Source organism: Halichoeres trimaculatus, unplaced genomic scaffold, assembly GCF_033239565.1.
Source record: "Halichoeres trimaculatus isolate MK-OKI-2021-1 unplaced genomic scaffold, fHalTri1.1 fHalTri1_scaffold_2, whole genome shotgun sequence".
Lineage (NCBI taxonomy): Eukaryota > Metazoa > Chordata > Actinopteri > Labriformes > Labridae > Halichoeres > Halichoeres trimaculatus.
In genome coordinates this window covers 25,763,971-25,789,466 of record NW_027437180.1, presented here as the reverse complement: position 1 = coordinate 25,789,466, position 25,496 = coordinate 25,763,971, and the positions used below count along the sequence as shown (strand labels likewise).

Here is a 25,496-nt window from a genome sequence, read left to right as displayed (position 1 = left end):
GTATCCTTCAGCAAATTTTAGAGAAATTACAAAAAACAAAAGGAAAAGGGAAGAGAAAAATAGGTCAAGTTTTATTTACTTCAGCAGCTCAATGCATTGACTGTCAGTAAGCTGAAACATCACTAAATCACCTTGAAGTCTCTGTTTTGCTTCAATTCATATATTTTTTTCATTCTGTGCGTGGAAAATACTCAATTTCACTTTATAAGCCAATATAAAATGGGAGGATTGACATCACTGCTGTCTGTCCACCAAATATCACAACCTACAGTCGACATGAAGTTAGTTTTACATAGCACAAGACTAGAAACTAGAATAAACTACAAGTCAGCATCAACCATGTCTGGCCAGAAATAGTCCCTACCTTTGAACAAAACCGGATTTTGTTGTTTTCACATCTCAGTTCTTTTATGTGTTGCCCATAAAGATACGCATATGAGTACATCTTAACTTTGGATAGCATGAGGCTAGGTGTTTTCCCTGCCTTTAAGGTAAACTAACTACTGAATTAGGGCTGAACAATTAATCGATTTTAAATCGACATTGCAATGTAATAGGATGCAATTTTTCAATTTGCAAAGGCTGCAATTGAAAAAAAAAAAAGTTTCATGTACACAGACCTGGAGGAAGTACAGTAACTTGTGCTTGTCCTCCCTTAAAAACAGCAAAACTCAAAATGCTGTTTTTTCTGGCAAAAAAAACCCCTGTGAGCTACAAAGCTCCATCCAGTAGAATGATTGTGGCTGGTAGAGCCATAGCTCTTGATCACTTTGTTATGTATAGTTTGTTACTCTTACTGACAACAGGAGGTCAGTAAATTTTTACAGTGTTCCTTCTTCTTTTTCATTCAAGAAATGCAAAAAAAAAAGACTCGTTTAAATGTCCACAGTGTCTTTTGTTGTGTTAGTCATACTATAAAATGACTTAAAACTTGTGTTAAGTGAACAGTGTAGAAGATAAATGTCACCCCCAAAAAATCGAATGCTAAATGGCATTCGCAATATTGGTCTGAAAAAATCGCAATTAGATTATTTTCCAAAATCGTTCAGCCCTATACTGAATACGCTTATTTCTGTACTAAATCTAAAGGAACAGGAAAACTTGAAATGTACTTAAAAAAAGCATTTGTTCTCATGTGCACTTTCACAAAAAAGAGCTGCTGGGTTCAAGAGACACATATAAAAAGATCATCAGTTTTACATTCATCACTTGATTAATGCTAGATGTTAACCAACAACCTGCTAAAATTAGCACAATCTTAACCACAAATGCTGACAACAAACCTGATGACTTTAGCTGCTGTATTAGAATCAGTCTTTTACATGTCCTTGGTGTTTCAAACAGTTATTACCATTATTGTTTGCACTGTAAGTCTGTATGAACTGCTGTTCTTTTTCTCTGCATCCCCTTTCCAGGTCTAACACAGTCTTAGCAGGTGGCTGTTTCTCATTATTCCAGTTGTGCTCAAGGTTTCTGCCTGTTGAAAAAACAAGTGCAAAGTGCTTTGCTAATGGTGAATTAATGTTGGCTCTTAGCTTAAACAGGCTTAACCTGCTCTTTGCTTCAAGTGTCTCGAATTAACATTGCTGCGAGTTGATGCTCTGTACATATATATATATATAAATCAACAAAAATCATCAGTCCCAGACCCTCTTATGGATTCTGTGTGGTTTCTGATGATAATCAAACTGCCTGGCTTCCATCTTTCTGCACAGAGGAGCAGGAGAGGCTGGAGAAGCACATGCAAACAGGAAAATGACATGCATTCAAAAGCTAACAGAATATATTATAGATTGAAAGATGTGCAAAAAGTGAGGGATAATTTAATCCGTTATTACTGAATGGTTCATCCAAAAAAAAGGTCTTATGCCCTTTTATAATACTGTATGAGTATCAGGTTTCAATAAATCAGAAGGTTTAGGCAATCAGGAAAAGTCTCTCTCCCCTTAGAGTCAGTGAAACAACAGAACAGCTGATACACTGTGGGCTAATTTGCGAACCCACAAGACTGAAACCTGTCTGCTACCATTTGACAGATGCTCCTGCACTAGCCTGCGGGTCGGATATGGTGCAAAATGCATTCTTAATGTCAACAGCGAGCGCCAGTCCTTTGCTCGAAAGCCTGCAGCATACAGATACTAACACACCACTGTATCTCTCCTTACCGTGTGTCACCTCCCCTCCCCTCCTCCTCCACCCTTTAATCAAAGAAACAGAAAGAATGAGAGCAGCTATTTTCAGATGTTTTGATAGAAACTAAAGAATTGAAGTTGCTGCTGCAATTTAAGTCTCACCATATGAGTGTGGCACACGCTCCCAAGGGTATAAACATGTAGCGCTTATAGCTGTCTTGATACAGTACAACTTTCAAAGATGGAGGCAAGATTTTTTACTCGTAGTCTATACAGTTCAGGGAACTTGAGACACAGACTGACCTTGGCCAAAACTTTGTATTTGCAAGGCATAAAAAAGAAAATGATACTGAAAGTTCCTCTTGAGTTTTATTTCCAGTGTCCATAAAGGGTGGAAAAACTTTGTGGCTCAGTTCCTCTGTCTTACTAAACTTTTTGATTCTTTGTGGATGGAAATCAGTGCACATAAGCTTCACAGCTCCAACTTTACCATAAAAAAACAAATACCACACTGGATTTTCAGTCACATACTGTGCAGACTTGCTCAATTCACCTTCTGAAAATCTTTCTGTTTTAAACCGCGGTCTGATTTAGTGTGGGTCCTAAAAAAGGTAAGACTTTATCCAAAATAGAGAGAGCAGAATGTTGAAACATCTAGAGCAGGTTTTCTGTTCCCCGCATGGAAACTAACAGATGCATCGGCTTCGGAAGGAGGTGTGAAAGGACATTTTACTGTTGTTGCGCTGACTCACAAACCCTGGAGCATTTTGTCAGTATCTGTCTCACATATTTCATCCCCTCTTTGCTCTTTACATGCAAACCCGTTGTGTGCCTTTATTTGCTTTATGCTTTTGCCAGACCATTCTGCACCAGCTTCAAGGAACATTGAAAACAAAATGTTGCATACCATGCAGTGAAGTGTCAAAGGTAAAGGACAGGAAAATATATAAATGTTATTGAAATAAGAGGTTGGAGAAGATAAAGAGATATGGAAAACAGAAGGGTGCTCGAGCACAACCCACAACCACCTTTTTCTGAATCTTCAGAGTGGTCTCTCTAAAATTCAAGGAAAGAAAAAAAAATTTGAGCTAAATTTTAAACAATATCTTAGAAAGAGGAAAAAAAGACAGCATTTAGACATTTCACAAAGTCTGTTGTAGTTTTTTTTTAAGCAGGTCTCTTTTTGATAAATTCATCCTGAAGCCAAAAACAGTTTTTCTTATATAGAAAAAAATGAGATTAAATGACAAAGTTAGTGACAAACAGGCTATGTAATTAGTGTGTAACTGATATGTGTGTGACATCGTTGACACTACCACTGCTGCAAGCTTCCTCAACACATGTCAAGTCACCTGCACCCTGGGCCAACCTGCAAGTCATGGACTTCCTGACCTCCTGCTTTATCTTTGGCTTTAGCTTTAGCTGTTACCATTCCTGTGTATTCACGCTGCTGTTCTCTGATCTCATTGTCTTTTGAGGCTTATTCTGAGAATCCGGGATCTTCTTACCGAGCTTGTAACTAAAGCTAAAGCTTAGCACATAAAAGCATTAACAGACTCAAAAGTGAGAGTAGAAGATAGCCTAGTCACACATGTTGATAGGAAGAAAGGGCTCAAAGATATGAACCAGCAAACACACAGCTGAATAAGTCGATTTGATATTAGCATTGGACCTGATTTTTCCACAATATTCCAAAAAATTTCCAGCTATAGGAACAAAAAAGTCCAACTACTCTATCCATCTACATATCTTTATCAAATCATCTGCTAATTCTTACAACAAAACTAATATTTTAGAATAAACAACAGCGTATCTTTAAGCTCATCAAATTAAACCTTGATAATAAGCTCATTTAACTAACTATCTGAAACCTGTAGACTTTTCATTGACTGTCATTTAAAAAAAAAAAAATCAGAGAATCTTTCTGTTTGAGAAGCTGCAAAAAAAAGTCTAAAAAATGACTGAAATGTTTTGTGGATTCTAAAATATTTGACCATTACAGTTGTATCTGTGGGTTATTGATCAGCATGTTGATTGTCGTGGCTATTCTTGTAGTTGTTTGTAGTTTAATTACAGCCACTTCAGCTTGAGAAAGAAGGACTAATGAATAAGAAAATAAAGACTAAGGGAAAATAGCAGGTCTAGACAGACATATATGAAGAAGAGAAAAGAGTAAAACAGTACAACGGTTAATAAAAAAAAAAAAAAAAACAGCCAGCAGCAGAGGCTGGATCCGAAGCTTAAACACACAAGGGAAAGGGGAGGTGGACTGGGCGAATTAACTTTCAGGACACTCTTGACACCCAGAAGCCAATCAGATTTTCATTAACTGGCAGAGGGACAGGCGAAGCTGGCACAAGCTAATTAACCTCTGGATCTCTCACTGCCAAAGGAACATGGAGGGAAGTTGTGGGATGCCAGGAAAAAGGGGAGGAGAGGGAGATGGGGGGGTGCCCCGGGCAGAGGCCTCTTGGTTGGGGAAATAAGTGAGAGAGCAGAAAGAGCCGGGTGGAGCTCTAAATATGAAACTGGGAGAGGGGCTTAACCAGGGAGCAGATCATGTTAAGCCTGAGCTGGTTAATTGTTATGTGTCCTTGTGACTGTAAACTCAGATTTAAAGCTTAAAGTAGAAAGAAGTAGTGAGAGTGTTTAACTGAGGTTGCATTTACCTTTATTTTCAAGAAGTTTAAAAGATAAATAAAGGTTTGAAGAGCATTTTACATTTGCATTTTTCTATTCTGTATGTATTCCTAAACCAGAAAAGCAGACTGTGGTGGGGCTCCATTGTGGTAGGTTACACCTTTTAACTCAAGTGAACCAGAAAAATGCTGAAACTCCCACTTTATTTTACTGATCAAAAATGTTATTCAACTCCTTCAAACACGAGGCACACACATAAAAAAGAAACCTTAGTTCACTAGTCTCCATTGAAGAGTGCAAGACTGGCATCCATTCATCAATTATGTAAAGGCCAAGCAGAAATACCCTCTCAACTCTTTACAACAGCATCTTGACTATGCCTAATGTAAGATGTTAATAACCAGCTTGTAAAACTCTTTTAAACTGCATATTAAACTGTATTGGTCTGTGTGTTTTTCAATTGAAATTGTGCTCTGTTTTTTAATATTGTATTCCAATTTTACATAGTGCTTAATGTTTGTATATCATCAACAACAAAAATACAGAGATGGAAAAAGGCAGCACAAGGTTTGTATTTTTTTTTTTTTTTTTTTTACAGTTGAATGGACCCAAGCACTGCAGTGTATTGTTAGGGCCCTTGAGGGACATACACAAAAATAAACTGCGCAGAATTGTTATCACGGCCTGTGGGATTGTAAAGACAGAACGGAAGCAACACAGGTGTTTGAATGTAATAATTACTCATTACTTTTTAAAGCTCTTAATGGCCTGGCCGCCCAGTACCTGACCCAGCTTCTCCATCACTGAGATGGTTCAGTCAGATGTTACTGGTGGTGGTTACTGTCCCGATCACGATTTTTTGCTCCTGATCCGATTCCAATTTTTTTATTTTAAGTATCTGCTGATCCCGATATTTCCTGATCCGGTCTTTCAGCAATGCATTAAGAAAAGAGAAAAGAAAAAAAACTCCTACAAGTTGTCCATTAAGTTTTTTTTATTTTATTTGAATGAAGGTATCATTCTATCCAACATGGATATAGCTTTTTTTTCTCCGCTTAGTGCAGCATTGGATCAACAAAATAAAAACAAAGCTTCTCAGTGGTGCACCACAAGATTACCTTTTATGTGTGTGACAATAAGGTTGCAATTTCTTGTTTGCAATTTCGTTGTACTTGTTATAATGACAAATAAAGTTCTATTCTAAAATGAATAATGATGTACTGTTATACACATTTTAATTAAAAACATGAACTAAGGCCCCAGGCTTTTTCCGATTCCCTCTCCCCCGATCTCCAGTCATAAAAAATTGACGAGATCAGCCCCGATTCCGATCACGTGATCAGATCAGGACATCCCTAGTTACTGGTCGACCCAAAAACAGGTACAAAAACAGGTGACAGAGGCAAATCAATTGAGGTTTTAAATGTTTTCTGAAGACACACCTCTTCTCCCTGGCTTTTAATCAAGGTTGAATGGATATCTGGCATAATTTTAATTTTACATATTTTATTGTATTCCATTGTATTCCATTTTATTTACATTTTATATTTGCTCTGATTTTTTTCTTTTTATCTGTGCAGCTTTTAATCTGTTCAGCACTTTGATCAGCTTTGGTTGTTTTAAATGGTGTTTGGTAAACTTCCCTACTAATCACCTGGCTATGCTAAATACTTGTTTCTGATTGGTCACATCCCATAACAATTGTAATTCATGTAATTAATGGAATAGCAAAGGTGATGCTTAGGGCAACCCAACCTCCAATGCAATAAGAAATCAATCAGCAGCAAGAAGTATGGCATATTTACAAAGTTTATGTTGTCACCAGTTTATAATTTCTTCTCTTTCACTTTGACAAAGACAAGAAACTTAATGCTGAATTTGGGCCATTCACAACTTTTCAGGATGACAGCCTGACATCTCTGATTGGCATGCTTTGCCTGACCAACTGTCCAGTTCTGAATTTACAGTACATTATCACAACAGGAAAAATACATATTCAAACATGCAGGAAACTTGCCAACATTTGGCATTTTTGTTGAAAAACTGTTAGTTTTTTTTTTTTGTTTAAAAGCACAAATTATGAGCTCTGCATCCACTGCCTACAAAAGACTGCTCTTGATATGTCTCTGTTCCTCTGCTACACCTCTAGTCATGTTCGGGTGTGTGTGTGTGTGTGTGTGTGTGTGTGCATGTGTGTGTGTGTGTGTGTGTGTGTCCTACCATGAAATGCCCTGGTAGAAGAGCTGGCCTCTGCGGGGGAAGAGCTCTTGGAGCGCGAGTTAAAGGGTGATTGTCTGAAGCACTCGTCCAGGAATGGACTGAAACATGATACATAATACTGTCAGTTACATGCCTGCTAACTCAAACACAGATTTTGAACCGTATACAAAACAGCAGTTTATTGCCTATGCTGACTTTAAGGTACAAATATTACGCAATAAATATCAAATTATTCACAGACAATTGTGTGATAAAAAAACAACATTATGTAAAACCCAAGAGAAAATTTAGACAGGGAAACATTATGTAACTAAACAGCAAATACATATACATTATTAATGACTCACCTGTTTATTCCCACCATGTTACCGTCTTTGTGGTTGTTGGATTTGCTGACTTTTTCTGAAAGCACAAAAACACTCATCAGCTCAGTACCTGCAATACTACATGTACATTTTAAGTTAACGGTTTTTGATTGCATTTTACCTATCCAAGTTTGGTAGCTTGTTAAATGAGAACAGTGCTACCTCTAATAAGATGAGCAAATTTTGTCCAGTCCACTGATAAAATGAAAATTTTAGATGGCTTTAAAAAGATGAAAATTAGAGTGCGAGCTGAGTGTAGGATAGATATTAAGTTTCAACATACTGACAGTTTAAATGACTCTGGTTATATGTGAAAATGTCCTAAACATCCCCAGTGCACTGGCCATTATAGAGGAGAGAACAAACACTATATGATCCTGATTCCTCAAAGTTTAACTTTGCTAGTAAAGCAGTGGTTCACTATGCCAGCAGGGGTGTTCTAGCCATCTGGAGTGGTGGGTGTCTCTGGTGGGCCTGCCGACCTGAAGGCCAAAAGTAAGCCCAGCAACTCCTATGTGAAAAATAGACTGTAAAAAAAATAACAATGTGCAAGCCTGGTCAGATCTGCATTAGACTACCCAGATGGCATGTTTGTGTGTGGTTGTGCTCCTGTATGTAAATGGAAGTGGGAACAAAATATTACCAACACCTTTTGAGAGTCCAAACAACTAAAGCCTTAAAAAAACTGCCCAAGAGCTCGACTGACACAGCTACCATGATAAAATAGCTAAATGTGAAGTTATACACTTGAAAAATTTGGGATAATTCCAAGGCCTCTTAAATTTTTTCTTTTCTCTTCATTGTACAAAATTAGCTAAAAGACCAACACTCTGTGATAACTGCTTTCTAGAGTCTTTGAACACACTGAAAAAGTCTGTTGAAGGCAAATCTTTTCAACATTTCACAGTGAAGGAGGAAAAAGCACAAAACATTTTTCCTTGAATTGATAAGCAAACTTAAGAAGGACCTGAAGGGATAAGCTTCCTCTTATGTACCAGCATCAGCACTAATTTTTATTTATTTATTTTTTAAACTTGTTTAAAGGCAGAAGGTTCTCTTTCAAGATTCTTTCAAATATGACCAATCCTGATCCTGCTTTTTCTACTCATTCAAATTTGGTAGCAGCCACACCTGGGTGAAAATTTTAATGATAAAAAGCTTACTAAGTAAAGAAATTAAAATAAAAATGTCACATCTATAATGTCTAATTGCAACACGTCAGGAAAACGCCTGCATGGGCTGAGTCACTCAGAATTAAAGGAGAAAAACTGACCACTCTGTGAGCCTGCAAGAGGAAATATCTAAAAAAAATGCCAGAATTATGATTTCCAGCATCAAACTGAAAAATGTAGGAATTTCATGATCTGCAGAACATGATGTAATTAAAAGCTTCAGAGAATCAGGAGAAATCCATGACGGTTATACCTTAGGATCTTCAGGTTGGATTGTATTGAAAGCAGAGATGACTGAGATAGAAATCAAAGTATGGGCTTAAAAATCACATCTAAAAATCACTGTTTGTGAACAGAGATTGTCACTGTATCTGTGGATGCAGGTTAAAACTGTACCATGTGAAATGGAAATAACTTCTTCTTCTAAATTCTTTGAGCATATTCGCGATGGATCGAGGTGAAAAACTTTCCTGTGGTTGGTCTCATCAAATTAAAAATTTGTTTTGATATCATGAACATCAGTCCACTGTTCCAAAAACTATAGGAACTCATTAACAGGGCACTGTCTAAGAGCCAGTATCTGTGATGACACTGTGTGCCTGAGTGCTCATGGCCTGGATGGCTTACACATGTGGAAAAGCAACATTACATCTCGACAATGTATCTTTCAGGAAGATCTTGCACAATTCCGCAAGACATTTCTTAACTACTCTGCATGTTTTCCAACAGTATGGCTCCGTAGTAAAAGAGTCCCGGTGGTCTGCCTGCAGACCTAACTTTTCTCCCATTGAAAACATTTGGTGCATCTAGAAAAACCAACATCAAAGGAGACGTCAAACTGATTCGCAGCAGAAATCTTATATGAGACAAGAATTGAACAAGACTTTTGGTACTCTGACGTCAACAGTAATGTAAAAAGAAGGGGTGACAATAAAATATGAAAAATGTTGCTAGAATTATTCTTCAAACCAGAATATATCTTCCATTAATCAATCAAATTTCCGTCATATTCTAGTCAAGTCAGCCATAAATTGGCAAAACTTAAAAGTTTAAAAACTTCAGCAATAATGAGTCCTAAAAAAGTACACTGAGAGGAGCAATGAGCTATTCAGACTCAAACCATTCTTTGAACTGGGGAGTAAAAATTCATTTTTGTTGTGAGGAGTAGCTTTTTGATAAGTCAATGTGTAAAAGGCGTCCAGTGTTTCTGTAGCCAGCATCAAGCTAAAACTCGAAAAAACTGCACTTTTTTGAACATCTGCAGAGGCGTCATATTTCCAGAGCAGGGCTGCTGTCCAGTTTATTCACATAAAAAGGTTTGTTGCAAATCACTAAAATGTGTTTTGTTTCTTGTTTCCTAAATCAGAATTATAGTGTCCCAACTTTTTTTTAGAATTGGGTTAAAATAAGAATTCTTACATGAGTTCTATGAGAGGTTTCTTAGGAAGGATTTGTAAAGTGTCACAACCAATGTGAGAGCCGAGATTTTGGTTTTCTGTACAAAATGATTGAGAATAAAACCATATATGTGAGTTTCAAGGCGATGCACTGTGGTGAATTTCAAAGCTGCAACCATCTCAGTGTTCAGAGCGACCTTGCTACTGATGTGTCTCTGAGGTCCAACTGCTCTGGGTAATTCATATTGATTGCTCATTGTGTGACAGCAGCCCACTCTGTTCCAGTCCCCCTCACATTTAGACCCAGTTCTAAGGGGGGCAGTCATTGCTGTTGCCAGGCTAGTGATGCCCCGACCTCGCTGGGTGGGCATACAGTGTACCCACTACTGCCCTCTCTACCCTCCTTATCCTCTGCCCCTCAGTACAACCCCCTGCATCCCCCCCACCCCTAAACACCCTACTCCGTCACAGTGCTCGCCAAGGACAGAGGTCTCTTTCGACGTTGCCATGGAGATGCCGCACGGGAGAAATGTAAAGGGAGGGAGGGAGGGGAAGTGCAGGGGGGGGAGCGTGTGCAGCCAAGTGTGCTTGAGCCGGCATGTCTGAAAACGAGTCGAGGGAGGGAAGGAGAGAGAGAGAACCAGAGAAAAGACAAGAGGGAGGGAGGGAGGAGGGGGGGCATTTGTGCAGACACCACTCCCCATGGGGCCTTGTGTGAGTGTGTAAAGGTGTGCATGCAAGACTGTGTGGGAAAGAAAGACTGTCAATGTGTGAATTTGTGAATATGTGTGAGAGCAAGATGAGGAAAAAGATTTTACACAAGCTTGTTTCTCTGTATGGCATTTAAGCAAAGCGATCGGAGCCTGGATGGATCTGGGGTCACAGCACACAACTCCCTACACACACATACAAACACACATACACACGCACCTCAGAGCTCTATCTTAATCTAGCAATACAAACAGCTGTCTGCTGCCTCAATGTCACTTCCATGGTCGTACAGGTAAGAAGCAGGATGTCATTACATGTCATATATCCTTGACTTTACAACAGAGCCACCAGAGGATGGAAATGGAAACATGGGTTTTATGGTTGAGCATCAAAAAGTGTCCAAGGTTTAGTTGAAGCGCAGCAGAGGAAAAGAAGACTGGCTGCTGTACGTGTGGATACAGTGTTGTTGAGGGAACACCATGTGCCAAAAGAACATACCTGACAGTTTGAATAGTAGTTCAGAGGCCATTTTGACAGATATGTCCTGTGAGAAGAGGTCTTTCTGGGGGCGGGCCAACGTCTCGGGGAGGTTACTCATCGGCTCATTCTTCTCACTCGCCCCTAAAGTGCTGAAGGCCAGCAGGTGAGAGGCAGGAGGGGTGAGCTCTGCAGGGGGTGGGTCAACCTCCATGGGCTCTGCCTTTACTTTCACCTTTTGGTACTGGTGGGCATCTTTGTTGTTTTCTACACATGATTAAGCAGAAAAAAAAAATACCTGTTAGACTGTTGCTTAAAAAATAACCTTTAAATATCCATCACAGAAAGATTTTATTTCACTTGTTGAATTCAGCTTCAAGGACAAAAACCTTGCTGTGTAAAATAATCTGAGGGGGTCCTGCACTTACTTAAAAACTCGATCCAAAATTATTATAGTTGCCATTTTAAATTTCTTTACACTCCCATGACAATGATCTGGCACTTACATCTTTATTATTTAATCTTTACTACTGGAAGTTCACAACATTTGCAGCTTGTGGTTCACCCCTAAACCATGCATGTTTCAGATATCTCTGAGTTCCCATTTCACCTGTTGACAAAGTCTTTGCTAAACTTTTCAGATGTTTTATTTTAATAAATGTTGAGGATCAAAGACCTAAAACTTTTCAATACTTTACAGAAAAGTGAGACAGAACATTTCACAGAAAAGTGAACACAAAAGTTGTGTAACAGAAATTAGTTTGTATTTAGTTTTTTTCTTTTTTTATCTAAAAATTCTTCAAACTGAGGATCTGATGCTGGTTCTACTTAAAAAATGCCTTTTCTTTTCCTCTAGGAATGAGTACATACATACTGCAGTGATTGCCTGTCAAGTGTCAAACCATCTTCAGCTCTTTAAACCACCAGATAATCAGTTTAATTTGTACTTGCAAGTGGTTCTCTTTCTATTTTATTTTCACATAAAACATGAGGGGAAGAAAAAGGTTAACACAAGCACTTTTCACACAAATGTGCATTTCAAACTACACAGACTTCCTTACTTTTATCATGCAGATATCCAAGTAAAAGGTCTAAAAAACTAAAATCAAAAATTTGATTAATATTCCTTTGAAAGATGAATCTTTTTAAAAGTATAAATAAATCTTGGCTTGATCAGGTGCAGTGACATATGTAAGCACACACTATGACCTCCATATAACCCTGATTACAAATAAGTTTGAGCAGTGATGTACCTGAATGATAGAAAAAGGCTTAATTCATATGGTTTGATGGTACCTGTCAGATGTGCTCATCCTTTACCTCTTCAAACAAATCAAAACAATACAGAACCAAACATGCAAAACTCATTCTGACTATTAACCAAATGCATGAGTAAATGAAGTATTTATCATAAATGTTTAACATGTCTTATGAATGCAGCTGTAGATAAAAATAACAGGCAAAACAGGAGAACAGCAACCAAAGCCGAGCTGAGCTGGTAAGCATGTTCCTGTGTAAATACTAGGCCAGAAGGTCACTGGGAGGTCACTTTCTCACTTTGGGGAGGGCTGCAGCAGCTCATCTAGGTTCAGTGAAGTGAACAGAAACATGCTAGAAACGACTCATATGTTAGCTGAGAAGCAATGCATTTTTTTAATACAATAACTAGAGGTGAGTGGCTTTGTAATCTCTAACTGAAGGGGTTTTATCAATGCACAGATAATAACAAAAAGGGTTGAAAACAGCTGTTGACTCAACTCTCGCCCGAGTTCAAAAGGTGAAGCGAAGAAACCGTGCTAAAAATAGACAAGATGGCATCTGTTAGGAATGTCCCAAGCTGATCTGTAGCATCAAACATGGGCTGCTTTCTTGTGGTATTAAAATAAACCAAAGGCCACCACAGACAGATATAGAAAACCATTAAAAAGAATCTATGAGGCAACGTATATTTTCTTTAAGCAGACACTGGTTCACTAATGGTCATAATGGCTACATTTACTAGATTAAATGTAGGCCTACTTAAGGCTACGGTAAGTACACGCAGTGCAGCTAAATAATAAATGATGAGGACACACTTTCCCATCTGTAGAGCCCAGGTATCTGATCTTTTGACTGCAGTGATGGCAGGAGGCAGAGTCTCAGTGCGGTGACAAGCAGGAGCGAGACAAAGCAGCAGGGCTGATACAGTGCTGCTGACATGGCGACTCAGCACGATTATGGGATATATGAATTTGGCAGGGCACTGGGAGCAGAGGGAGGGGCAGGGGGAGGTCAGAAGAGCTGGAGTAAGGGTGGGGAGGGAGGGAGATACAAGACAGTGACCCAGTGCTAAACCTGCTATCCGCCCCTCCTCTTTGCATTATTAACTTCTCTACTCAATAAGACCAGCGTTAGACTTCAACCAGATTAAGTGTACAGGACACTGTAAACATGTATCTCCCTCATGAATGTTATGGAGATACACTTTGTTTGTGAGGATGAATTAAAGCGTAAACTCCCCCCAAAGTGGTCCAGGTGTCTGGTTTAGTGGTAGGAGCCAGCATGAGGGGGGACACTGACAACCATCAGCTCCGCTAATCCCTTAATCAGGTGGTCAGAGTTGGCCAAGAGTAACCTAGGAGAGGCTGATGGAGGGGCAAAGCAGAGGAGGAGACGGGCGGGCGGAGGGGTAAGGGGCACAGCTCTGCAAGGGTCAACCAAGGGACACGCAAGCTTCCATCATTGGATCACCACCCTAACGACAGAGGCTGAATGGACTGCTGCTCTGCAAAAACACACACAGTTACACGCTAAAACACATCGAGGCACTCAAGGACACTATATGCACTTGAGCTCTCAGCTCTGGGACAAACATGCTTTCAACCCGAAGAGAAATTACTTGGAGATTACATGACACAAAAAAAGGAAATATGTGTTCAAAAACAGAATGCAAAAGAAAAAATCAGAACATATCTTTCCACAACAAGAAGTCTACCTGTCACAAAATAAAAAAGTATTAACGTGTCCTCACTCCCACACTGATAATAGCTGTAGCTTTTTGGTCAGGGTCATGACCTAATGTTCTGAAGCCATAAAAAGCAGCCCACAGTCTGCCACAATCCAGCCTGTGTGTGTCTGTAAATGGGTGTGTGTGTGTTTGTGTGCGTGTGTGTGACCTGTGTTTCCATGCGTCTATGTGTCATCCCCTCTGGTGAAGAAGCCATCTCTGTGATACACCAGCTGCCATTAGGGCCACAAAATCAGGTCTCTGTGTGTTGTACAATATTAACTGTTCTGCCTTCCTCTTAATGTCTCTTTAAGAAGATAACACAGGTCCCATTTCTAGGTAACATTTTGGAATTAAAAAAGTTGGGGTCATCTAATATTATTTCATCACAAGTTAGGAGTGTAACCACACATGATCATTGCAGTTTTGTATAAACCTCATATTTGCAGTGCCAAATCACCTAATTTCCAGCAAAGTAAAGAAAATGAAAGCAAAAAACAAAGTTTATCTTTAATGATAAGAAACTTAAAGTACTTCATTTTTAAACATCGCTGAAGTGTAGACACCACAGTTCAGCCTTGTAAGCCAAAACAGGTAGGGTCCACCTGCTCTTAAAGCTGACCTCGAAGTCGCATACATGATTTTCACAGAAGAACTCTTTAATCATCGAGTTAACCATGATTTGAAATAACTTTTCTGAAATCCTCGTTTTTCATAGCTCAATAACATTCCATAAGATTTCATATTAAATGATGAAAAGAACAAAACCAATAAAATCCCGTGACTCATTTTCTGTATTTTGCTGCTTTATCCACTGCCCTGTCCTCTCTGAATAGAGGCATAAAAAAAACATCTTGTTTAAATTACTTTTGAGCACAAAATTTACCCCAAAAACAGTGATAGCTCTGAATGTCTATCCATCAGTTGTAAGGGCTACATCAGATGGTGTGGGCAAGTTGTGCACATCAGCAGTTGTGGCTTATTCTTCAATTTTAACTTTATGGATGAAATATGGAAAAGATGAAGAATTTTGACTCAAGGCTTCATTAAAGAAACATGTTCAAAACAGAGGAAGGTCCAAAATATGATGCTATATAAACACTTATAGCATTTTATTATCAGTAAAAGGCAAGAAAAATGCAAAATGGAGCATTGTTCGCGATACTGTGTTTTTCTTCTTTTCCTTGATCGGTGATATTCACATTCATCTGCTGCCATTTCAAATGCATTAGCAAGCTGGACATGTTGCCAAAATTGCACCTGATTGGTACTGAAGAATGTCAGCACACTACTTTGGTCCTATCTGCTCGTCTTTGTTCATCTTTTCTTTTTAACGTGAAGCTGAAGGTTCCTGTAAAGGAGACCTTCACGACAGCACAGGATCTTCAAGCCCCCATTCCTGGTTTGTTGTGACTGCCACAAGGGCTACAAGTTCTGTGTTTGTAGTGCACTTTGAAGAACTTTCACGATACTGAGAGTCCTGGTACAAATGACTAACTTCTCACCTTGTTACAAGTTATTTAGTCTGCTGCATTTCATGTTCACTATTCGCTGATGCAGACATTTATGAGGACTGGCAAAAAAATTAAGAAAGTTCCTCACAAGGTTGGGCTGATTGTCTTAACATTAAATGTGCCACTTAAATTACCTTATAACCAATTTGATGTTAAATCACAATGTAAACCTTCAAAGAGGAGAGCAAAGATATGTAAAAACAGAAAATGAGAAGATTTACAGTGTATGTTTTTACTTTTGTAAATGTAAGAGCAAATGAAAAGAATAATATACACTTGTTCACATCTTCCTTCTTCTGTCTGTTTTTGGTGCATGTGTTTTAGAAACTTATATAAAACTGTTGGATTAATGTGTGTCTGGATTAGAAGGTTTAACAGAACACTTGTCCAAATGTAACCCTTAACCAAGTTAAAGTCTTTAAATGAAAGCTTTATTCAGCTCTGTAGGTTTTTTTCAGAGCAACCATGTCTCAGAGTTTTACAATGTGTGTTAGAGCAATCTCCATGCCAAGTTTCTATAAATGCACTATACATACCTTGTTCCCTGTGACGCAGCACTACTCAAGTTTTGAACCAGAATGAAAGTGACTGAGGTTTGTGCAATGTTCTGTTTTTAGTGATCAACTTTGACCTCAGGTGTCTACTTAAATCTGCACGGACTTGACAGCCTGTTCAGCTGAGAATACACCACGGGAGGGTTCAGAACCTGGATGGGCTTTTAAAATTTGCTGAGACTAAAATAGTCAAAATCTATTAGTGATTGCATGTATGCAAAGTCAATTTAATGCACCACTGTGATGCTTAGAGAGGAACAAAAACTTGGAAAGACAAACAGAGAGGGAGAGGGAGAGAGGAAGGGATAAAATTGTCAAAGAGTGCCAGACAACGAGCACCCCAGGGTTTGGGAGGAAAGAAGAAAGGGGGATGAGAGAGAAGAGCTGTAGGAGGACAGAGGGATGAGGAACAGCTCAAGCCTAAATGACAACCTCTCCACCTCTCCCCCTCCTCCTATCCCAGTCTACCCCTTCTCCCTGCTCTGCTATTCCACATCCCTTGCTCCCTGCCCCCATCCCTCTCTCTCTCAATCTCTCTATTCTCCTGCTCTCTAGCCGACCTGCTCAGACAGGGGTGAAGAGTTCAGGCGCTTCAAAGGCTGCAGTGTGGAGACTGCATGTCATGTGGGAGCCACAGCAGCCTTGCCTGCAGACTTCACAGACAGCTGCTGCTACAATTGATCCTCGACCAGCTAGCTCTCAGTAGTTCAGCCTTCCAACGGACCAAAACTGCAGCCACATCTGACTCCGGAGCAGCGGGCTTGATAAAAAAACCATCAGCAGCCGTATATGGCCCCAATAAAGTGATTCTGAACAAAACATTTGGCACATGGCAGAGAAAATCCAAGGCTGGTATGGTTGCTTTATCCTATAAAGAGGTCAAGATGAACGAGTGATTGCCTCAGTAACTGTGTCAATCACATCTGCGTATCAAACTACCTACATTTAGCAGAGGGAGTCATCTCTGCATTCCTGTAAATAGAACTACAGGCAGTGATGAGAGACCACTGAGACAGAGGGATGTGGAGGTAAGGGGGGTTGGAGTTAAAGGGGTCAGCGAGCGGCCACACTGAGGGGGCATGATGAGGACACTGTCAGAGGAGTGAAGAGCTTAACATAAAGTAATACAGCGCAGTAATTCCCGTGTTGTGAAGTAGAATGAACTACTTACACAATCTGCTGTGGTAAGCTATATAGAGCGTATAGTGAGTCCTTTAATGTATGGCTCAAAGAAATATGTAGTATTCACTTCATAACTAAAAGAGGAGATGCTACATTTATACTGAATGCACAAACGCATCATTTGGCAGAGTTAAATATTTTCAGATCTCTTCTTTTTGTTCCCTCCTTGTCCTGCTTGTTGGTTAAGTCATCTAGGAGGTAACAGATAAGGGAACAATCTTCATCCTTTTAATTCAAAAAATTAAATGATTTTCTTCATCAAAAGAATCCAGCACCATTATGTTTTTCTGATCTTAACTGCTGCGCAGTCAATGCTACACAAGCAGTAGAAGTATACAAAGTAGAAAGTAGAATTACATAACAAAGCTAAATCTAGCAAATAAATCCCTTCAACAAAAATAAAAACAATAAGAAACTATTTATCTATCTATAAATATATTTATATATCTATATATATATATATTTTATTATAATCATTTATTTATTTTTTGCGAGCAAGCAAAGTGCCTGTCTGCATCTGTCAACCTAAACTGCTCTTAGAGAGTAAGAGAGCTCTCCTCATCGGTTGACTCAATCCCTACAGCTACCTGAAGGATAGCAGGGGATGTACTGTGTGTTTTATCTGTTACAAGTGCTGCTGGGCCAAAGAGCAAGGCCATTATGCAACATGATCCACAGTGGTTACCTCGAGAAAATAGTGCACAACTTACCAGGGTCCAGCAAAAAATAAAACACAGCAAAACTGAGGTTTTTTTTCCACTTTATATGCAGCTTTTTAATTCATGCAAACTAAAGTGGTGAGGCAGAATTAAAAGAAGTCATCTTTTAGTTGAATTCAAATAAGTAGGACAGGAAAATGTCCAGTTCTTGATTGGGAGTTGTGCAACTGTCAGATTATCCAGCTGACAGGGACAACATCAGCACTGTAGTTTGACAACATGTGATATGTCAGTGAGTTTTGGCTCCTACAGATGAGTCAATTATGTGAAGTCTTTTGAGGGAAGCCAGGTGGAGCTGGCATCCTTTGATTATAAATAGTGTTAATTATCACTCAATCAATCAGCTTTGGCTGCTTCCAGGGCCTCTGGAAATCAACACTCACTTCTTGTTACTCACTGAATCCAGCTTACTGCTGTTATTTGCAACAAATATCAAAGAAATGTTGTTGTTTACTTACTATATTTAGTGACCCAACCGGGTTTGATCAACTATTTAAAATAGGCCAACATTTAAATGGTGAAGGGGAAAAATGAGTTGAGTGTTGCTTCAAAGGTAAATTCTTCTTTTATTCAATATTGGTAAAGAGTAAAACCCAGACAGATACAAAAGTAATGTATTACTCTGCACCTCAGTGGTCAAAATTACTAAATGCCACTTTTATTATCAAGCTAACAAGGACTGCTGAGGGGAGAGGGCCTGTTAAATGTCCTCAGAGATGGAAGGCCTGTTCCTGTTCCTGAGGAATGAGTTAAGCGAGTACAAAGTGTGATTTCACACCTATAGTGAGGGTGGCTGGATGGTGAGTGGGTGGCACGGCTGTTACCCACACGATGCCAGTCTGCCAGGGCACCACCTAGGGCCCTCCTGCCTCTCCCCACCCCCCACCCCCACCATCACCACCACCTTCCTGTGACGCCATGTTTCCCTTGCCCTGCAACACCAATGCCCATCTGCTAGGACACGTTAGCCGCTGGCGCCAGGGACTATTTAGCCCAGCGTAATTAGCCCCCAGACACCAGCAGCCTGGTTTTAAACAGATGTGGGGGAGGTAGCGGTAGCAAGGCGACTCAACATGACCAACCAATGTTTGATAAGGAAGAGAGGAGAGGGGGAGAAGGGGGGCAGAAGAAGAAGAAGTGACCTACTTAAAGGGATGATGCAACACATGTTACAGTACAATGGGCAGTAATGATGACAACCCTACTTGCTCTGACTGTCCAATGCCATGGTTGAGGAAGGATGAGCTCCTGAAATCTAATTAGGCTATGACCATTTGCTGCACAACATGCGAGAATGAGAAAATATGCACTTTTTGACAGGACAAAGTGATGTTTTCAACAGAGAAAATGCCTCCCCAATGTGCTTCCCTATTCAAGTATCCTATTGTGTTGTGTGGCTGACCATTAACAGGGGACAGAGGAAGGTTAGAGTGGAGATACCCTTGAACCTCATGACTGTAATCACACGTGACTGTAACTGCATTGACCTTTCCCTGGCTCTCTTCTTTTCCTCCACACCATCTTTGTCTCCTTCCCTCCCCCCAGGGTCATTTGAGGGTCCAGACTCTTGTCAAGGCTGTCACTCTAGACAGCCCTCTCCATCTACCGCCCCCGCTGTTGCCATGGCAATGGACGGCACTGCGCTCCTAGGACTGTGTGAGGGGGCAGAGGGAGCCAGCGGACGGATGAACGCTGCAGCATCTTTCCCTAACCTAGGTCAACCTTACAGAGCTGGTGTAAGTGATGGGAGGGGATAAACGCCGGCCATGCTGCTTGAGGACCAAATAAACTGGCAGGGTAACATCAGTGCAGTGTGGGAAATGGCAAAAATGACAGCAGACAAAGAAGGATAACAGCGATGAAACAAAGACGATAAGGTGGATGCAGCTCAGCCCGTATCATTCATCTCTCTGCTCTCTCTGATTTGAAAGGCCAATGGCATGAAGTAGTTTTTTTTGTTTGTTTTAAAAAAAATAATCATGTCATCTTTGTCTACCTCTCTAACACTCACAAAAAAGCACACGCACACACACACTGGGAAACGTGACCTGAGGGCAGGCAGTGGAGCAGCACACGTGTAGTACCACAGAGCTCCTAGCCAGCATGAGTCACTGTGAACACCAGTCAACCCAGAGAGAACAATGGCAACCGGTGTGTGAGGTGTCTGTCAAGCACGCACACACTGGCAAAGGATGAAGAGCTGCGGACAGAGAACACCCCCCACCATCAGGCCACTATTTTCAGTGTGGTTTTTAACAAAGTGGGCACATATTTGCACAAGAGTGTCATACTGTAAATTTTTACTGTTGACAAATGAAGTGTACTTAACATTCCAATGTTAAAAACTTTTGTTTTTTTCTCTATAGGGGAGGTAGTTCAGGGCCTGATAGCAATTAGATCAAGCCCAACACGTTTATATTTGTTAGTACATGCTGACGCGTACTTCAACAAATTTCATTCTTGACCGCCTGAGAGGTGCATTTCAGAACCACTCAGTGGACACACCTTTCTACTTGGATCACACCTGGCAATCAGTCAGCTATGATAAGCAGAAGCTTTAAGCATAAAGAACTATGTTCAGATCTCTGCCTTGGGACTTGTTTACAACATTCTTGATGAGCTCAAACCAGAGGCTGCTAAAGGCTACATGATGCTGCATTGGATGATGTCAGAAAGGTCTGCACAGGTTTGAACATGGTGCAAACATCCCACTCTCCGAATATGTGTCATGGAACATGGAGCAAGTCAGGCTCAGGTTTTAAGTTTCAAACTCCCCACTATGCCACTTCTTGTCCATATTAACTTAAAAGACACCAGAAATGCATCCCGGGGATTTTATGCCAATAAAAAAAATAAGGGTCCACACATAGCAAAGTATCAAAGCCTTGAAATTCAGTTGCATTTTAACAATTATTTATCATTCCAGTGACACTATACATACCTTGCCTACCTGACAGCTTAATAAGCAGCTCAGAGGCCACCTTTACACTGATATCCTGGCTCAGCAGGCTGTTTTTAGCCATGGGGCTTCCTTCCCTTGGCTTCAAAGGTCCCGGGCGATCTGTGGCTGTTGCAGCGCCCACTGGCCCATCCTGGCAGAAAGTAGCAGTGAAGCCCGGCTGAACCTGGTTCTGTGACGTGGAGGATGGTCTGGGACTCAAAGCTTCCTCCACTTTGGGCTCTTCTTTCAAGTGGAATGGAGACTTGAGTGTCTCTCTCTGGTTGGCCGCTGAACATGGAAGAAAAAGAAGAAATGTCAGAAAAATTAGATACAAGAATCTGATTGGAGCACAGAAAAAAAAAGAGCAACTAAAAGGTTAGTTGATTAGTAAATTCTCTTTAATCACACCTATTTTATGCATATTAACAAGCGGCAAATGTCTTAAAATGAGTATGCACCAAAGGGTGTATCAGATTGTGTTAAGCACATTTTCAAAGTCTCATTATGATGCCTTACCTGATGTATGCATTTTCTAGTAAGCCAATTGTTCAGTTTTTGTGAATTTCTCACCATTTCAAAAGACTTTACACTCACAATATAAAGTTTAATAAATTAAATGGAAATTACATGGAACAACAAAGTGGCCCACAGTGGATTTTCACAGTCTAGTCACTGCAAAAAACACCACAGTTGGTGTGCTGTGGGCCAACACAGAAGGTGCAACCTTATGACTGTCCTTCTCTCTTGGTCTTCAGGGCATCCACAACAAATTCCCAATTCATTTCACTCCTCTTTTCTCCTTCACACTGCCCCCCTCCCCATCACATTAATTTACATACGCTTTATTCTCCACTCTATTCTGCTCTAAGTCTGGTTTTGCTTTCCCTTCTCACCCGGGATTGTCTCTTCAGACGTTAGGACATGAAATAATTCTGTACTTCTGTAGTGCTGGATAACAATCGGCTGTAGTCTTATCTGCCATCGCTGCAGTGTGTCGCCTAGGTTGGGGAGTGAACTGTCACATGGATCCCTCTGCTCTAAAGTCATCTTCAAGAGAAACTGGGCCACATCTAATCCGCCTAAGATGAATAATTAATAATTAGACATGGAGCAACTTCCGATAGCCGCCAAGAAAAGAACAGCGGGGCAAGCGCCTCTCTTTGTGTCTCTCAGCATGTTTCACTACGCTCTGTGCTTAAAGGAAGGTTTACACAGACTAAAGCTCACAACAGTGTTGAAATTAAAGAAGACAATACGACACTAAAAGAAGCAGTACAAATATTCTGTAAAATGCATTATACTTTTTGAAAAGTAACCCAATATCTTTCTTTCACTGCAGGAATAACAGGAATGATGAAAGAATACTATTCTCTGCTAGTGTGATCTGACTTCCTGTCATTTATCAGAACCAATCACAGTGCTGAGTATCACCTTAAATGGATGAGCAATTGGCACAATAGATCTCCTATAAAAACTGCTCAATGAATACATGTACCAGATGACTGTAGTTAAAGACAGCATGCCATATTATTTGACATTTCCAAAAATTTGATTTACTCTTGGTTTTCATGAGTATAGACACACTTTTGGGAGCTTTTAGACCAAGTGATATTAAGTAAATGATAAAAATTATCTGGTGTATTAAGAGGCAGATAAGAAGAGTGTCTCTAAGCAAGCACTATGCTTGTAGGAAGTGTGAGCATAACTTGTTCTCTGCAAAGATTTTTCTGTATTTTTGTTTGCCAAAAGTGAAAGAAAATTATCCAGCATGGATGCAATAATGTCTGGGACCGTGGTGTTGCGGAGTTAGACTGTTTCATACAAAAGTTAAGATGTAAAAAATTACTGCAAAACTTAAACTGAGCAAGCAGTTACCTATGTTAAGGGTTATGATATGTGGCAGAGGCTTTTAGTTAGTTAACTTTCCAGTTAGTTGTAAAACTATCAGCACTCCACAAGGTAGTTTTCTCCAAGCAGCCCAAGCATTCTGTGCTGCTTGCTTGTGAAAGCGTTATCGTGAATACCAGCCGGCAGCAGGTGTTACAGCTTGAGATGGTTACACATAGCAGCAGTGTTCCTGCTGTACTTCAGTTAAGTATTTCAATACATATGAATGCAAAGCCTTTAAGTGGCACATCAGATCCAAGGTAAGCCCCCTACTCTGCCCTATCCACAATTTTGCTGGTACCTAAATTGACAGTAGCCTACAGGGCTGACTAGAGGTTATAAAAAAAATATTTTATAAATGTTGTTCTCTTACAACCTGATAGTGGCAAAGTTAGGATCCAAGAAATACACCCAGACATCTAATTTACAACCTTCCTAACCCTGAACACATCAATAGTTTTCAAACAAACTATTCACCCAACCTGTCACACATGCACACACACACATGCACACACAGAAACAGGGCATGGATATAAGCGAGGCTATCACTCTTGGGCAGACTGCTGTCCAGTCTCCTCCAACCCCAGCAGAGATCTGCTCCACTCCTCACCCTCCAGTCTCACCTAACATCTCTACTCGACACAGGCCCACCGCCCCCTGCCCGCATCATCAATCTGTGCCGGCTCCGGCCCTTCTGATTAATGATGATCTATGCTGGAGGGACAGAGGGCTTGGGGACAGGGGATACAGGGGCAGGAAAAAGGGGACACAGGTGCTGCTGTTTTTGACCACCCATGTGATGCCACTTCATGGCGTGCCAGGGTTGCAGATCAAGGGTGGGGAGAAGGAAGAGGTTGAGCTGTAGTGGGAAGAGGAGGAGGAGGAGGTGGGGGGCAGTGACTTTCAAGTTCAGGGGCAGTGGCGCAGGGTCGCACGCGGCACCAGCTGGAAATGTCACACCGTCAGATGTCAGCGGGCAGGCTAAGTATAACCTGGTCAGCACCTGGAAGGACGTCCTCTAATTAGAAGCGTGTTGGGCCATGTCGGATCAGACAGGGACAGCACACTTGGTCACCGTCTTACAAACACACTTAAAAATACACTATCCCATTTAACCACACAGACACTAGCTTAACTATATCTTAGGAGGAATCCTTACTTTGTGTTTTCACTTGCTACAGTACCCATGCTGTGTCATCCTGCTTTCAAACCACACAAAAAAATACCAGGCTGCACATAAGCCACTAGACTCAACACAAACTTAGAAATTCTTCTCTTCTGTGGCCTCATGAGAAGAAAAACAACCCCAGGACGTGCACTCACACACAAAGTCACACCACTCCAGTGACCTTTGGGTTTGTGGCTATAAATAGAAAGTATTTCCACTAAGAATCTATGTTACAGAGCCAAATGAATTATTTAGTAGTCTGATCCAATGGGCACGTTTTTTTTTTTATTCCTCTTAGCTGATGGCTCACTGACAAGAAGCCAGCACAAACACCAACAGAAACAATTCATCCTACAATGCCAAGCTTACACTTTGGCCTTTTGTCTGTCAGGATTTCACAATCACAATAGCATCATGAGCATCCAGTCTGTGGCAGATCAGCCTTGAAGTGAACACAGAGCTGTGGAGGAGACGGGCATCTCTGGGTGACTGGGCATCTCCTCTGTGAGCACGTACCCAGGCCAATGTCAGCTCCCTGTGCATGATACTGTAAGGCCACTTCTAGCTCAGGGTTGACGATGCTATCAGTTTGTCTCCATGTTATCACACCCTTCCTGACACCTGCCACCAATGCCACTTCTATCCCCCCGTTCCCTTCCCTGTTCCTCTCTTTCCCCCTTTCGCCACGCTCCTCTCTCGCGCCTCATCCGTCTCGCTGCCAGGCGCTTGTCCACTCCGCCTCACCTCTCGCTCCATGGCCAGGGCTGCCGTCAAATAACTTCATTAGCTTTCCACCTCTGTCATGCCGGCCTGCTCCCCCTCTGACAATTGGCTGCTGTTTTCTCCGGGAGAGAGAGAGGAAAAAAAGCGCAGGGCTACGTGGGGCAGGTTGAGAACCCAACAATAGCTGACAGTGTGCTAGACGCCGGACAGTGATACTGATGGCTGCAGTGGGGATGTATGTACCAGAGGTCACACACAAAAGGCCTGCCTGTGTCTGCTCATGCAGAGCTGGAGAGCAGGGGACACGCAGATTAAATCTAGATGTTCACAAAGAGAGAAAAATAAGGACAGGGCTTTTCAAAATTTAAAATTATCAGTGTCAACAAGACCTTAGTGTTTCTACACAAGAAATAATCAATACCACACAGGGAGAGAGGTTTTCTACTTCATGTAACCACAGCTGTGATTAGGTTATAGAAGTTACAGCAGTGCCTGGACTAGAGTGTGTTAAGTTTCATTTCATACATAAGATCTAGTTATACAAATTACATAGATGGCACAAAAGTAAAAAGAAAAATCTGACTTGTTTCATTTTTTAAATCATTTCTTTGAATAAAAAAAGCGTCAGCTGTGGAGCTGTACAACTTTCCGGTCATTTTATTTTACAAAATAATCATTTATTGCAAGGAAAATCACACAGCAAGGGAG

The 25,496-nt window shown here is 40.7% G+C and overlaps 1 protein-coding gene across 2 annotated transcripts in view; it reads right to left on the bottom strand.

The window, feature by feature from the left end:
• znf827 (zinc finger protein 827) overlaps positions 1–25,496 on the bottom strand; it is a 69,998-nt gene that overhangs the window by 13,532 nt on the left and 30,970 nt on the right. The window contains exons 5-8 of one of the 2 annotated variants that reach the window (XM_074686412.1): positions 21,020–21,298; positions 11,136–11,381; positions 7,340–7,394; positions 6,993–7,090 (exon numbers count right to left, since the gene is read on the bottom strand). In XM_074686412.1, the coding sequence (XP_074542513.1) occupies positions 6,993–7,090; positions 7,340–7,394; positions 11,136–11,381; positions 21,020–21,298 (678 nt within the window). Of the gene's footprint in view, positions 1–6,992; positions 7,091–7,339; positions 7,395–11,135; positions 11,382–21,010; positions 21,299–25,496 lie in introns of both variants that reach the window. The other variant, XM_074686403.1, reaches the window with a different exon arrangement.